The following is a 14044-nucleotide window of genomic DNA, read 5'->3' on the forward strand; positions in this document are numbered from 1 at the left end:
CCGTGTGAAACGGAGGGCTGAGATATGTCTAAATGGATGGCTAGGATTTCAAGAGTGGAGCTCACGCAATTCACCAACCTAGCAATAGTGAGGCATTTTCCATTTTTGGAAACATGGTTTTTCATAGTCCAAATGCATCTGGATTTATGTTTACGCATGAGTACAACTCCCTATGAAACACCCTTGGTTTTGGTCAGAGCCATGCTCCGAATATGATGGACGGTTTAGATCTTCCAAATGGCCAGTGTAGGTGGGCCACTGATCAGAACAGACAGACGCGGTCTGTTCATCACGGTGCGGGTGGAAACAAAAGAGAGAAAGGGAAATCCTCTCTTTTTAAAGAAATTTCGGGTCAACCCGTTTTGACCAGGCTCCCCGGACCCGTGCACAACGAGTGCATGCATTCCACGTGCATGCCCACTCTCGTGTGGGGTCCATAATGGTATTTGATCTGATCCACTCCATTCATCTATTTTGTCGGCCCGTATTATGCCTAGTCAGAGAATAAATCATATCCATGACTTAGGTGGGCCCTGCTTAACAATTTCATGTTTGAGTAGTGATTTGTGGGACACACGGAGGCATTTCGATAAATCCAGTCTATCCATCCGTTTAGCAAGGTTAGTTAGTGTAAGGGATTAGATGTGTGGCCGATCAAAAAGGTTCATGTGGGCCATATATAATGAAGTTCATTATAAGTGTCAAATTTAGATAATCTGATGGTCGGATGGCTTCTAACTTTGATCAACCCACTTCTACGAGTCATAGGTATCCAATAATCGTCTAGATAGGGTTTTCCAGTTGAGTTTTAAAGGTTGGTTGATTAAGTCCCACTATGTTTTGATTGATGGTGCATTGATGAGTGGACGAATGGTGAACCTAATGATTTAGGTCTTGATTTGCAGATTCCTGTCAAGCCGACGGTCAAATCATCTTTACATCTGACATGCAACGTCCCTAAGGGTCATATGGTTTGTCTAGATGAAGGTTCATGGTACAGTTAGCGGCCCGATGGTCTAAGTGTCATGATCAGGTGGCGGACGTTTAAGTTGGACACTTTGGATCCAACTAATAGTGGATCTAGTGATCTAAGACCCCGGATTGATAACGTATTGTTAAATCTTTCTAATAAGGCAGGATTTAGACTTTTATCGCCATTGTGATCCTAGCAACATAGTGAGTTTCTGAGCATGAATGTAAATTTCAAGATGAAATAATTGTTTGTCTTCAAGAAGCAACGGTCAAGTGACTCGATATATGAATGAAGATTGCACTAAACAGTCAAGATAGATTGATTGAGGACCACTAGAGGATGTTGCTTGAGGCGAGTCACGTGGCCATGCACATGCAAACTAAGTTAGATCTTCAAGGTAACACTCGAGTACTGAAAAATTCGGGGTGCTACAGTATATTAGACTATACACATGCATTTAGAGTTTACAAGCAAGAAATATACTAATTTAAAACAAATTGTACAATTATTGGTTTTAGTTGAGATGTGTCATGGACCTAATATTACTCTTATTATATAATCTTCCTAATGAAATGATGAAAATCTATATATATATATATTCAGTTAGCTTGTTAGTAACATCCACTGGCGGTACACACTCCACTATTAGCCACCCCCACTAGGGAATCAATACCAAGACCTCAGTGTGACGAATCATCGTATGTGTTCCTAAGAACATGATTTTGTCCATTTTTTGGAGGTCTCAAAACCTCCTTGCATTTCTTTGCATATTCTAGCTTCACTCCTTTCCTCCAATTCTTCAGCCGAATCCCTTATCGCTAGTTCTTATGAACATCTTACTGCATCGAAAAACCGTTTAGCAAACTCAAAACAACCAGATCATGATATGAGATCTATCTCTTTTGATAGAAATTGTCAAATCACCGAAACGGTATCTTCACTCAATCTACCACTTGAGCTAATTAAAAATGAAAAATATTCAATGATCTCATTTTAGTAAGCATCCAAGAATGGAAGGTTAGGATTAGACAAAGAATCTGACTTTTGCATCCAAGATGACTTTCTTTAACTGAGTTTCACATTGGGCCACCATATTCTCTATGTCAAATCCACTCCATTCATTCGGATTGTCCCATAGTGTTAGGCAAAAAATAAGCTCAATCCACAACTTAGGTGGGCCAGATAACAAGAAACCATGGGGACAAGATGAACATAGGTTTGTCTAGTATATTCCATTTAACCCGTTCATTAGATGCCCCTTAAAGGAATATTTCCATATTACAAAGGAAATATTAATTGTTAATTCCATACATCCTATGTCTGGACAGATAGGCACCACATGATACTAAAATAATTTCTAAATAGAATTTTATTTTGCCAAATATATGATTCGAAAACAAACTTCAATTCTTTTGAGAAATATTGTTGATAAGCAAACATAGAAATAATATTTCCTTTCCCACACTTTCTTGAAAACTAGGTTTTCTGAAAAATACAATATTCTTTTCCATGCTTTTCATATAAAGGCTTGCTCTTTTGTGGAATTTTAAATAAGAATATATCTTTTTGTTATTTTCAACTAAGGGTCTAACCTTTTAATATAAGGTTTATAAAGCTCAGGTTTGACTATGAAAAGAAGTGCACGGAAGTGCTCATTGTTTGTGTTGAAGGTTCGGTCCGTTACGGTGTTGCCTCCTGTTATTGGTCCGTGCCATTTCTCATGAAGTCACTCAGTAAAAAAATAAAAGGAATTTTATAAAATAGTGTCTTCCTTTTATATAATAGTATCTCATTAACATGACATTTACATCTTAATACATTTTTTTAATCAAGTTTTCACTATGCTACCTCGTTAGTTAAGTTATTGTCAAACTGATACCTTCCCTTTTCTCTAAAGTTAGTTGAAAGAATATTTTTCCCTAAAATGATAAAAATGACCACCAATCAATGAGATTGCTTCATAAGAATTAAATGAGTACCTACTTGTAAGTAGGTGTTATTAAAAAAAAAAATTCTTAAAAAGGAAAAAATCTTTGCAGATGTCCTATGGGAGATGCATGATGTATCGACAAAGTCCATCCATTTTTCTAAATCATTTTAGGGCATGAGCACAGAAATGAGGCGGATCCAAATCTCAGGTGGGCCGCGCCATTGAAAACAGTATGATTCAATGGCCACCACTTAAAACTTTCTAGTGCCCGCCTTAAAGCCCATGATAATGTTTATTTCCCATACAACATGTTGATTATGTTACAATGACCTGGATGAAGGCAAAAGACAAATATCAGCTTTATCCAAAACTTTTATATCCCATAAGAAGTTTTTAATGGTAGGCGTTCATGGCCACTATTTGTGGTGTGGTACAATTAAGATTTTGATCTACCTCGGTTTTTGCCAGAAAATGATCGGTAGAAATGCATAGATAATGTGGATTAAACACATACGATATGGTAGAGCCCACAGACCACCTTATGCAATCCAGTTGAAGGTACAGCTTTGGTATCTTTTCCCCATGCGGAATGCCTGTGAGAAGTTTATGTGGTACGGAAATGATGTGGGGCCGCAGAAATTCCCTACCATTTTTTAAGATCACATACAAGTACAGGAGTCTAAAGATGGGGGCAGATCGAAAATTCATGTAGACCACATCACATTAAAGGATGGGAATGTAAATGAAGGCTGTTGAAACCTTCTTAGAGCCGAGCATGAGTTTATTAGTTATCCAAACGGTTCATAGGGTTATTATTACTCAGAAAAATTGTAGGCACAAATATCATCCTGATACAAAACTTCTGTGGCCCTCACGAACTTTCCATTGGCGACATCCAATTCCTACTTTTTCAGATGGTGCGGTCCATATAAAATTTGGATCTCACTGATTTTCAGATTCTTGTTCTTTCGTGCTCTTGAAAAATTGATGGACGGAGTAGATTTGTTATGAAAATCTTTATAGACCCCACACAGCTTTAAACTAGAGGAAGACCAGGGAGCTCAGGCAACCTGATACAAAATCTTTAATAACATGATTAATAAAGTACCTTAATGAAAATTTAATTAAAAAGGTGCTGGGATGTAAATAGAATACCAATGAGGTACTATTTTTTTGAAAATTTTAAAAATAAAACTGCTTAGGTATTTACATATATTTTGGTGATATAGGTATTTCTCCATTCCTTGCCGCGCATTTCTCTCAATGCGAGCAACGGACCTATTGACGTGGCACTTCTGTGGGCCCACCATGATACATGTGTTATATCCATACCATCAATCTAATTTGCAAGATCATTTTTGGGAATGAACCCAAAAGCCAAACAGATTCAAAGTTCAAGTGGACCACATCATAGAAATCAACGGGATAGTGATGCCCACCATTGAAACCTTCCAAGGGCCCACCGTGATGTTTATTAGTCCCAAAGACACGGATGAAAGTAAAACGTAAATATCAGCTTCACCCGAAACTTTTTCAGCTTTTTGGTGGTTTGGTCCACTCAAACCTGGGATCCTTCAAATTTTGAGATTGATGCCCAAAATTAAGTTAGACGAAATGGATAGATGGTGATAATAAAGTCACATATACTGTAGTGGGTCCCACAATGTCCTTACCCCAGGAAGGGTCCCATAATGTAATACGCGGTTCAACAGCCAGCTAATTAGGGTCAAAGCACTTTGGACCCACCATAATGTACGTGTTCTATCCACTCTGTCCATCCATTTTTCTAGCTCATTTTAGGATGGGAGTTTATGATGTAGATATAAAGCTCAGGTGGACCGCACCACAGGAAAAAGTGGAGGATTGAACTCTTACAGTTGAAATCTTCTCGGGGGATATGGACCCTTTGGATCAAGCTGATATCTGTGCTTTCCTTCATCAAGGTTTATGTGACCTGTTAGATGGCAATCGAATAAACATTAGTCTCCCGAGGAAGTTTTTAATTGTGGGAGTTCAATCACCACTGTTTGCAGCTGATGTGGTCCACTTGAGATTTAGATCTATCTCATTTTTGGGCTCATGCCCTAAAACGAACTGCCAAAATGGATGGCATGTATGGATAAAACTAGAGGTGGGCATCAAGTCCGACCGGATTGGTCCAACTCGGACTCGTCCGAAACTTTCAATGCTCCTACGGAACTCGATCCGATCCGGGACCAAGTCTGAGTCCTTTGACTCGATTCGATCCGTCATACTACTGGCCTAACTCGAACCAAGTCCGACTCAGTCAGGGAGACTGAGTTGGATCGGGTTGGGTACGATTCGGATCGAATCATCTGTTTCAATGGTACATGTTCAACCCCACTGTTTTTTGCATTGTGGTCCACTTGATCTTTTGATTTGTCTTATTTTTGGACTCAAACCTTAAGACAAGCCCACCAAATAGATGGACGGTTTGGATATAAGAAGAACATGGTGGTGGGCCTCACTAGGGGTTAAAAGAGATTCCTCGACCTCTGTGTTACGGAGGCTAAGAGACAAGTTGTGTCCAGTTGGAATCGTTGGTAACCCCTGCTTCACTCAGGGAAAAAAAAAAAAAAAAACAACAAGCTCTATGTGGCCCACCATGCTTTATATGTAAAGGAATTGGCTGCTGTGTGACGCCATCAAGTTCTGTTGGTCCCAACATGTATGTGTTATATCTAAACCTTCAGTCCATTTCTTGAGCTCATCATAAGGCTTTATCGGAAATATATGAGATATCCAAAGATCAAGTGGACCTGATGTAGAGCGGGTCGCGGACACTTTCATGTCCAGGATGGATCAGAGAAGGCCCGATCAAAGGCAGAAGTCATCAAGACCGTCAAAACCTTAAAACAGGTATATCTCACAAACCGGAATGAGTTACTCGACGTACCAAATATGATTTTGGGGTAGGTCGAGGTACTTTAGCCATCCAACCCGACTATGCTAGGATGCCCATGCCTAATGTGAGATTCCGTTTGATCAACTGTCAAATTTCATGTTTATTTCTATTTTTACTATTTATAGTAAGTTTTAATTTGATTGTACTCTTCACCTGTTGGGCTTTAGGAGTTGTGTCCAACATTAAAAATGCTTAGAATAATTAGGAGAATAATGTGGTTAAGCAACATAGGACACTTTCTATAAAAGTGAATTTACTATTTATAGTAAGTTACGAATTTTAGGGAGTTTTAGTTATAATTTGCTTCTGATTTCTCTCTCATTGCTTCGTATCCCTATTTAAAGGGTTGTAAACTTGTTTATTTAAATCAATTAATCAAAATTTGAATTTATTAGAATTTATTTCTATTTTTTTGCTTTCTTTCCTCGTGGATTCTAGAAGTCTCCATGAGGAGTCCATAGAAGCTCCGTGGGTTCGGGGTAGTTATCCTTGAGGAAGACAGTGATCGACCTCGTCACGTTCATCCTTGCATCAGGACCACAGTACAAAAAGAAGTGGGGGATTGACCATCTACTACCGAAACTCTTTTGGGGTTACGGAAGTTTTAGATCAATATGATATTTGTTTTCCCTCTTCATCCGGGTTTGTGTGACCTTATGAACAAATTAGATGGAAAATAAACGGAATGGTGGGTCTGCCAATGTTTTAATGGTGAAAATCATTTTCCCTACTGCTATTTGTGAGCTATTTGTGATGTGGTCGACTTGAGATTTGGATATGACTCATTTTTAGTATCATGCTCTAAATTGATCTCTTCAAATGGATATATCATTGTGGCCCTGTAACTTTGATCTCCTTTGAACCGTTTTTACAACTCAGAGCTTGAGGACTGTCACAGCTTGTCTTTGCACAACACGTACCCATACCAGCCAAGTTGGTGGTGTGTGTACATGCGTGCGAGCCAGCGGACGGATTTGGAGGAGGATAGCTCGGCGAGTCCCTCATCCTCGACGTCCCCCTTTTGGAAAGAGGTCAGAAATGAGCTCCCGATTTTAGCAAATACCGTTCAATGGCAAGTTGGGGATGGAGATATGAATCTTTGGACATCCAATTAGACAAGGATGGGGCCTCTTCAGTCCTTGGTGCCCTCCCCTATTCCTCAGGCGCTGCTATCCCTGAAGGTCAAAGATTATATAGGCCCAGCGGGGCCTTGCCCTCCCTCTTCTGTCAACCTTCTCTTGGCGGATGATCTTCACAATCTCATTGTTAGCTCTGGTTTTACGACATCTGAGGATCCTCCCTCCTGTTTCTGGCCTCTGGACACTACAGGCAAGTTCTCTACTAAATTGGCTTAGCATCTGGGTAGGGAAACGGGACAGGGTCTCTGGTGGAACAATTGGATATGGCATCCAAAAATCCCCCCAAAAATGTTGCTGCTCGATTAGAGACTTTTAAAGGGAGCTCTTCCTGTGGACAGTCGGGTTCAAAGCAAAGGAGTCCACCTTGCATCCAGATGTTCCTGCTGTAGAATTGGCCCCACTTTCAGCCCGCAGGAAGAATCCATCCCTCATCTATTCTTGCTTGGTCAGCAGGCTAGCAATATCTAGCGCTATTTCTCGGTTCAATGCGATATCACTTTTTACAATCACCTTGCTGTAGAGGACACGCTTCGTCATTGGAGGGGCGCTGATGCGCCTGGGGCAGCTTCTACTATTGTCAGGCGCGTCGTTCCGGTTCTAATCTTGTGGGAGCTCTGGACGAGTAGAAATGGGGCCAAATTAAATGATCTTCCTATGGAGGAGAACGCTGCGATTGCCCGCGTCAGGTGGTGGGCGTCTCATCTGCTAGAGGGCAATCTAGAAATTCAACAGAGGTTTTTTGGGGACAGAGTTGTTGGCATTCCTTCCACCCGCCTCTCATGCGCCTTTCAAGTCATAAAATGGAATAGACCCACCACAGGATGGGTGAAATTGAATGTTAATGGTTCGGCTTGCGGAAATCCTAGCCGTTCAGGGGGAGGGGGTGTCTGTAGAAATGAGGAAGGTAAGTTGTTGTTTGCCTTCACGGCAGGCTACGGGGTGGGCACAAACAACAAGGTGGAAGTTAGAACAATTTACGATGGTCTTGTTCTCTGTTTGGAGCGTTGTCTGAGACATATTGTCATCGAATCAGATTCTACGGTGGCAGTAAGCCTATTTCCTCCCTGTTGCCTATTCCCTGGCGACCGTGGATTAGCAGAATCAAGAGGCTGAGGCAGAACGGGTCCATTGTGTTTTCGACGATCCCTAGAGAGGGGAATGGTCCGGTAGATGGCATGGCTAGGGAGGGCAGTCAGAAGCAGGTTACAAGTGTTATAGAAGATGCCAGGGATCTCACTCCGCATGTTCGTGGCCTTCTTTTTCTTGACAGAGTTGGCCTTAGCTCTGTTAGATCTTCCCAGTCTTAGTTTCTTCTGGCCTTTGCTGGAGGTGCTTGGCTGTCATGGGTGGAACTTGTGTTAGGGGGGGCAGTGTTGGGAGGGACTCCCTATCCAGTGAATGCCGGGCTGTCAGGTTTTTCTTTTTTGTAATTAGTATTACACGATAGGTGTGGCCCGCCGTTTTATTGTATGGCCACGCCCGAAGGGCTGTACAAAATAGGCCATATGTGATGAATGCAACTTGTGGCAGGAGTCCACTTTTTTTTAAAAAAAGGTCGGTGGTGTGTGGTACACTAGCCAATCTGCTTTCATATGTATATAAAAGATTTTTCCAAACAAAACTCCTTTAGGCCAAAAAAATTGGTTAATGTACAGTTTCTCCTAAAACCTATGAAGTACAGACGGTGTTGCCTGCTTGAGTTTTGAATCGCAGAGAATTTTGTCTCCTCTTCTTCTTGGTGAGTTACACCTATTAAGGTGTTTGATTAAAGATACTGACCCATACACAAACGTATGAAGTAGAGTTTTGGCCTGAGGTCCCGTGGGATGGCCCATCCCCATTGTTCCATGTGGAATGGCCAACCAAAGTTGTGCATCTGGCTGATATTTTGGCCTGAGGTCCTAGCATCAATGATAACCTGATCAATGAAGTAGAGTTTCCATATAAATCTTGAAAGTCCCAGTAAGATTCTGGTTTGACCTCCAAATTCGAAGAAATATGAAACTCCTTTTCCTACTTCCTATGACACCGTCCGTGTGACAAAACTCTGGGCCATTATATCTTGCCAGCTGATCTTCGGACATCCGATCCCGATTGTTTCCGCGTGTGCAAAATTAGGCAGATCAAATTTTCAATGTTTTGGATCAGTTACACGGTGTACAATGGGCCACACATGCATGGTTTAACGGTCATGGTGCATTTAAATTCGTAAGGCGCCATGTGCATGTGGGACCCACATGCATGATCAGATGGTAAGTAGATCAGATCATTGACTGGATCATTAAACCGTAGGTCGATGGCGTGAAATGTTTACAGCCCCAGATACATGCACTACCAGCCCATTTGTCTGTAAATATCGATGATTGAAATAAAATCGTCTGGATCACTAATCAACGGGGCCTATGGTGCAAAGCATTTACAGTGCCTTGTTTTCACAGATGGATCTATATTGCTTTGTTATTATAGTAAAACTAAATGATTAGAATTGTTGTCCAGGTAATCGATCCAGAGGTTCCAAAATACATGGCAACCATGAAAAAAAAAAACCACACTATTCAGATGTTCAATCCCATCCATGTTGCAAGGAGCCATCTCATTCATAGGTTTGGTCATGAGGCACTTGTTGTTTTAAAGCATCACTTTCATCCATGGCTGTGGAAATGGATGGCTATAAAACAGAATGTCATCTTACAAATTGATCGGATCATCTAATTCATGCAATTTTTTCCATGGTAGCCCATGAAAGATGCCATTGATGTAACCGGCCACTTAGATCGACCAATTGGCTACAAGCTCTTACTCATAGTACTTGAGAACACTATAACTCTTATTACATTGAGAGCACATGATCATTTCTCTTATCACCAACTGAATTTTGTAGTGATACGGTAATTACATTGTTCATTTTTGCAGCTTTTTGCAATCTTGAGAATCTCCAAGAACTGGATCTTCAACACAATGAATTGGAAGGGAGCCTTCCTCCATGTCTCAGCAACTTGTCATCCCTCCAACTACTTGATCTCTCCTATAATAGACTCAGTGGGCAAATCTCCTCATCTCTCATCTCTAGCCTCACAATGATCCGGTTCCTTTCTCTCTCCTACAACCGCTTTGAGGGGTCTCTCTCATTTAGCTCATTTGCTAATCTTTCCAAGCTCGAGGTTGTGGAACTTTCAGTACTGGACGGTTTATCTCCTGGTGAAGATGTTATAACTTATCCCAATCAGTTAGAGGTGGAAACTGAATCTACACCTTGGGTTCCTAAATTCCAGTTGAAAGTACTCCACCTATCAAACTGCAACATCAACAAGCTCACTGGTACCATTCCCAGCTTCCTTTCCACCCAATATGACTTGATAGCATTGGACCTTTCCCACAACAACATGAAGGGAAACTTCCCATCTTGGTTGTTAGAGAATAATAAAAGACTTGAAATGCTAGACCTTGGAAGCAACAACTTAGCTGGCCCATTCCATCTGCCACCTCATTCTAATTACCTGACTGCATTTTATCTGGACGTCTCCAGCAACCACATCTACGGACAACTTCCTGAAAACATCGGTTTCAGCCTTCCAAATTTATTATACTTAAACATGTCTATAAATGCTCTTCATGGTAGCATTCCTCCGTCAATGGGCAACATGAGAGAATTGTATATTTTAGATTTGTCAAGAAACAATTTTTCAGGAGAAATACCAGAGCAGTTGGCCATGGGTTGCATCTCATTGATGATTTTGAAGCTATCAAACAATAGATTTCAAGGCACAGTGTTTCCGACTCATTCTAACTTGACTCAGTTACAGTATCTGTATTTGGACGGCAATGGATTCACCGGGAAGATCTCAGCTGGTATATTCAAAAGCCCTGATCTAAAGTTTTTGGATGTTGGTAAAAACAACATATCAGGTCGTCTTCCTGCACAGATTGGGAACTTTTCTGGGTTGACATCGCTTTCCATGCCAAAAAATTATTTAGCAGGTCCTATGCCAGCCGAGTATTGCAACCTATCTAGACTTTCGCTTTTGGACCTTTCCCAAAATAGAATTTTTGGTCCCATACCTTCATGCTTCAGTCTATCTCTGAAATTCTTACATTTGCAAGGAAATGAGCTTACAGGATTGATGCCAAATGCTTTATCCAAAATTTCTTCCCTTGTTACATTGGATGTCAGCCACAACTACTTCTCTGGTAATATTCCAAATTGGATTGGAGCATTTCCTAATTTAAGGGTTCTTCTCCTTGGAGGAAATAATTTGCAAGGTCGCATTCCCATGCAGTTGTGTCAACTGAAGAACGTCAGCATATTAGATCTTTCACGCAATGATCTCTCTGGTCCAATACCGATCTGCTTTGGTAATATGACATTCGGGAGGGCAAGAGTAACTGACTTCTCTACTTTCGTTGTCTCTCCATGGGGTTACAGTCCCAGTCTAAGCATTGAGCTGCCTGGATACCGTATTGAAGTTTTGGTGCCTTTTATGGTTACAAGGTTTATAAAAGCTGAGGAAGAGGTGGAGTTCATAACAAAGAAGAGGTCTGAAACTTACAAGGGCGTTGTTCTGTACTTGATGTCTGGTGTAGATCTGTCATGTAACCAGTTAACAGGTGAAATCCCACCTGAAATTGGATATCTAACCGCTACTCATGCATTGAACTTGTCCCACAATCAATTGAGTGGACCAATTCCAGAAACCTTCTCAAATCTAAAACAGATTGAGAGCTTGGACATTTCTCACAATAGATTGAGCGGGGAGATTCCTCCTCAACTAACTGAGCTCAACTTCTTATCTGCGTTCAACGTCTCTCACAATAACTTATCCGGCGTCCTACCGGACATGATGAAGGGGCAGTTTGGCACCTTTGGAGAAACCAGCTACGAAGGCAATCCCCTACTTTGTGGACCACCACTGAAGAGTTGCTCCTCCACTTCTCCGCTACCACCTTCAATGCCAACAACGTCAGGCGACGAGGATGATGGATATGACATAATCTTCTATATATGCTTTTCGGTGTCTTGCACTATCTCCTTCTTGTTTTTCATAGCACTTCTCTACATCAACCACTATTGGAGAGGTCTATACTTCTATTTCGTTGATATATGTATCTATTCGTGCTATTATTTTGCTTTAGACAGCTACTATCTTACTTTAGACAACCTTCGGAAGGTTTTCTCCCGGTCACGTGCATAACCTTCAAGTCAGATCAGTTTCTCCATGTAACTCTTATTTGTAAGACAATAATAATCATGTTTATGCATGCCGTGACTTTTATTTGTTTCCATCGCTTCTTTGTTTGGTCGTGAAGTAAACTGAAGTATGCAGTTGCAAACAAGGGGAGACTCCCACAGATGCTTGCTAGTGTGAAGTCAGAATCATTCGTTAAATTGCCTAACCACACATGCCATGTATGATCCGAATATTTCTTAAGGGAATCCGGAAATGTTCCAGGGCCATCTATACCATAAAATTAGAGGGGTGATTAGACCTATCTGCTCCAGTTGTGGATAGGCGGACCGTTGGATCTGAACCGTTCATCTTCGGCTTTGTGAAGGTTCCATATCATGTAGACTGTCAAATCTTGAGGGCTCACACTTCCACATACTATCAGCGGTATCAGAGCCTCAACAATGGATCTCCAGTTTATTATTTTCATTATGAAAGGTAAGTTACCCTTTTAAGGTAAGAATTCCTTTCAGAAAATTTGATAAGCGCGTATTTTTTAAAGGTGGGTGTTCAACCATGTGGTCCAACTGATATTCTAAATTGCATCATTTTTAGCCTCATGCCCTTAAATGAGCTAACAAAATGTATGAACCGCATGTATGTGAGAGAGCGAAAGGGCTAGTTTTATAGAGAACACATGTTCCCACGTCTACATACCGCCAATTTCGAATGCATGGCCCCACAGGTGTACCGTTCACCACCGTCCAAACGTTTGTTGTCCCATGGGCTTTTGGGTTGGGTAGGTTTTTGGGCCAGGCGTGCGTATGCCTTTTGGGCCCATGGGATGGGCTTGGGCCAAGATATAAAAGCCCAAACAATTTTGGGCTGACCTTGTGCTACCACCAGCCATGCCCATATATATCTCTAATACATTATACATATTATGTTGTATATATTACATATTATATTATACATGTATGTTTTAATGATGGTGCTTAAATGTGAATTTTTTCCAATCGTTTGATGATATGAATGTGTGAGATAGAAGCAAAAAGCCCCCTGGAAGAGCTCACCAGAGCCTCTTGAAATGAGATTTTGGCCTTTTGGGTCATGCACATAATGTACATGGGTGAGATTAGATCCATGATTTAGTTATTTACTTAGAATGGGAATTAATTAATTATTATTATTTTTTTAAACTCAGACTGAAATCACTTACAATTTCTAGCTTGTTTTTACATTTATCATGTGCAAGTGGTCATAGGCCAAGCCAAACTAGTCATGGGCACTAGGGGTGCAACTTGGGTCGAACTCAACCTGAGCCTGACAAGCCCGCCCAATCCGACAAAATTGGCCGGGTTGGGCTTGGGCTAGAAATCCTAGACTCGAACCCCAGTTTGATTGGGCTTGGGTTGAAGGCTCAGGCAACCTGACTCAACTTGAACTCAACATGGCATACAAGGGCACTGTCACGATCGAGTCTATTCATCAAGTGGGTCAATCTTGTGGGCTGCATAGAGCTCAGCGCAAAGCAAGTGTGTAGATAATTTTAGTCAGAAAGTAGTGGAGGGGTAATTAAATATAGGGGCAGGTGCCAAAGGGTGAATCTCCTTGCTATATTTTATTAGGGAGATGATAAGGTGTCAGCCAAAGAAACAAAATATGTAGAACCGTTACATATGAGACACATGACTGAGAGCAAAACCGTTTCATTTGATAGGGAGAATAGGGAACGCTCCATATTATTAGAATCATTGTTTGAAAAAATATTTTAACACATATTGGGCAGTTAAAAAATAAAAAATTATCCAATGGTCTTATTTGAACAAGTGCGCCCAAATCAATGGTTAGGATGCTCAGTCCTACTTATTTCTGGACTATAGCAGGTATTATTTGTCAAGCTCATCGAAATGT

The 14044-nt window shown here is 41.0% G+C and overlaps 1 protein-coding gene across 1 annotated transcript in view; it reads left to right on the forward strand.

The window, feature by feature from the left end:
* Window positions 1-12157, forward strand: part of LOC131220115 (receptor like protein 21-like) — a 49785-nt gene extending 37628 nt beyond the window's left edge. Inside the window, exon 5 of the mRNA XM_058215087.1 lies at window positions 9882-12157. Coding sequence (XP_058071070.1) covers window positions 9882-12157 — 2276 coding nt within the window. The remainder of the gene's footprint in view (window positions 1-9881) is intronic.
* Window positions 12158-14044: the final 1887 nt, after the last annotated feature.

The sequence above is a fragment of the Magnolia sinica genome, chromosome 12 (assembly GCF_029962835.1).
Source record: "Magnolia sinica isolate HGM2019 chromosome 12, MsV1, whole genome shotgun sequence".
Lineage (NCBI taxonomy): Eukaryota > Viridiplantae > Streptophyta > Magnoliopsida > Magnoliales > Magnoliaceae > Magnolia > Magnolia sinica.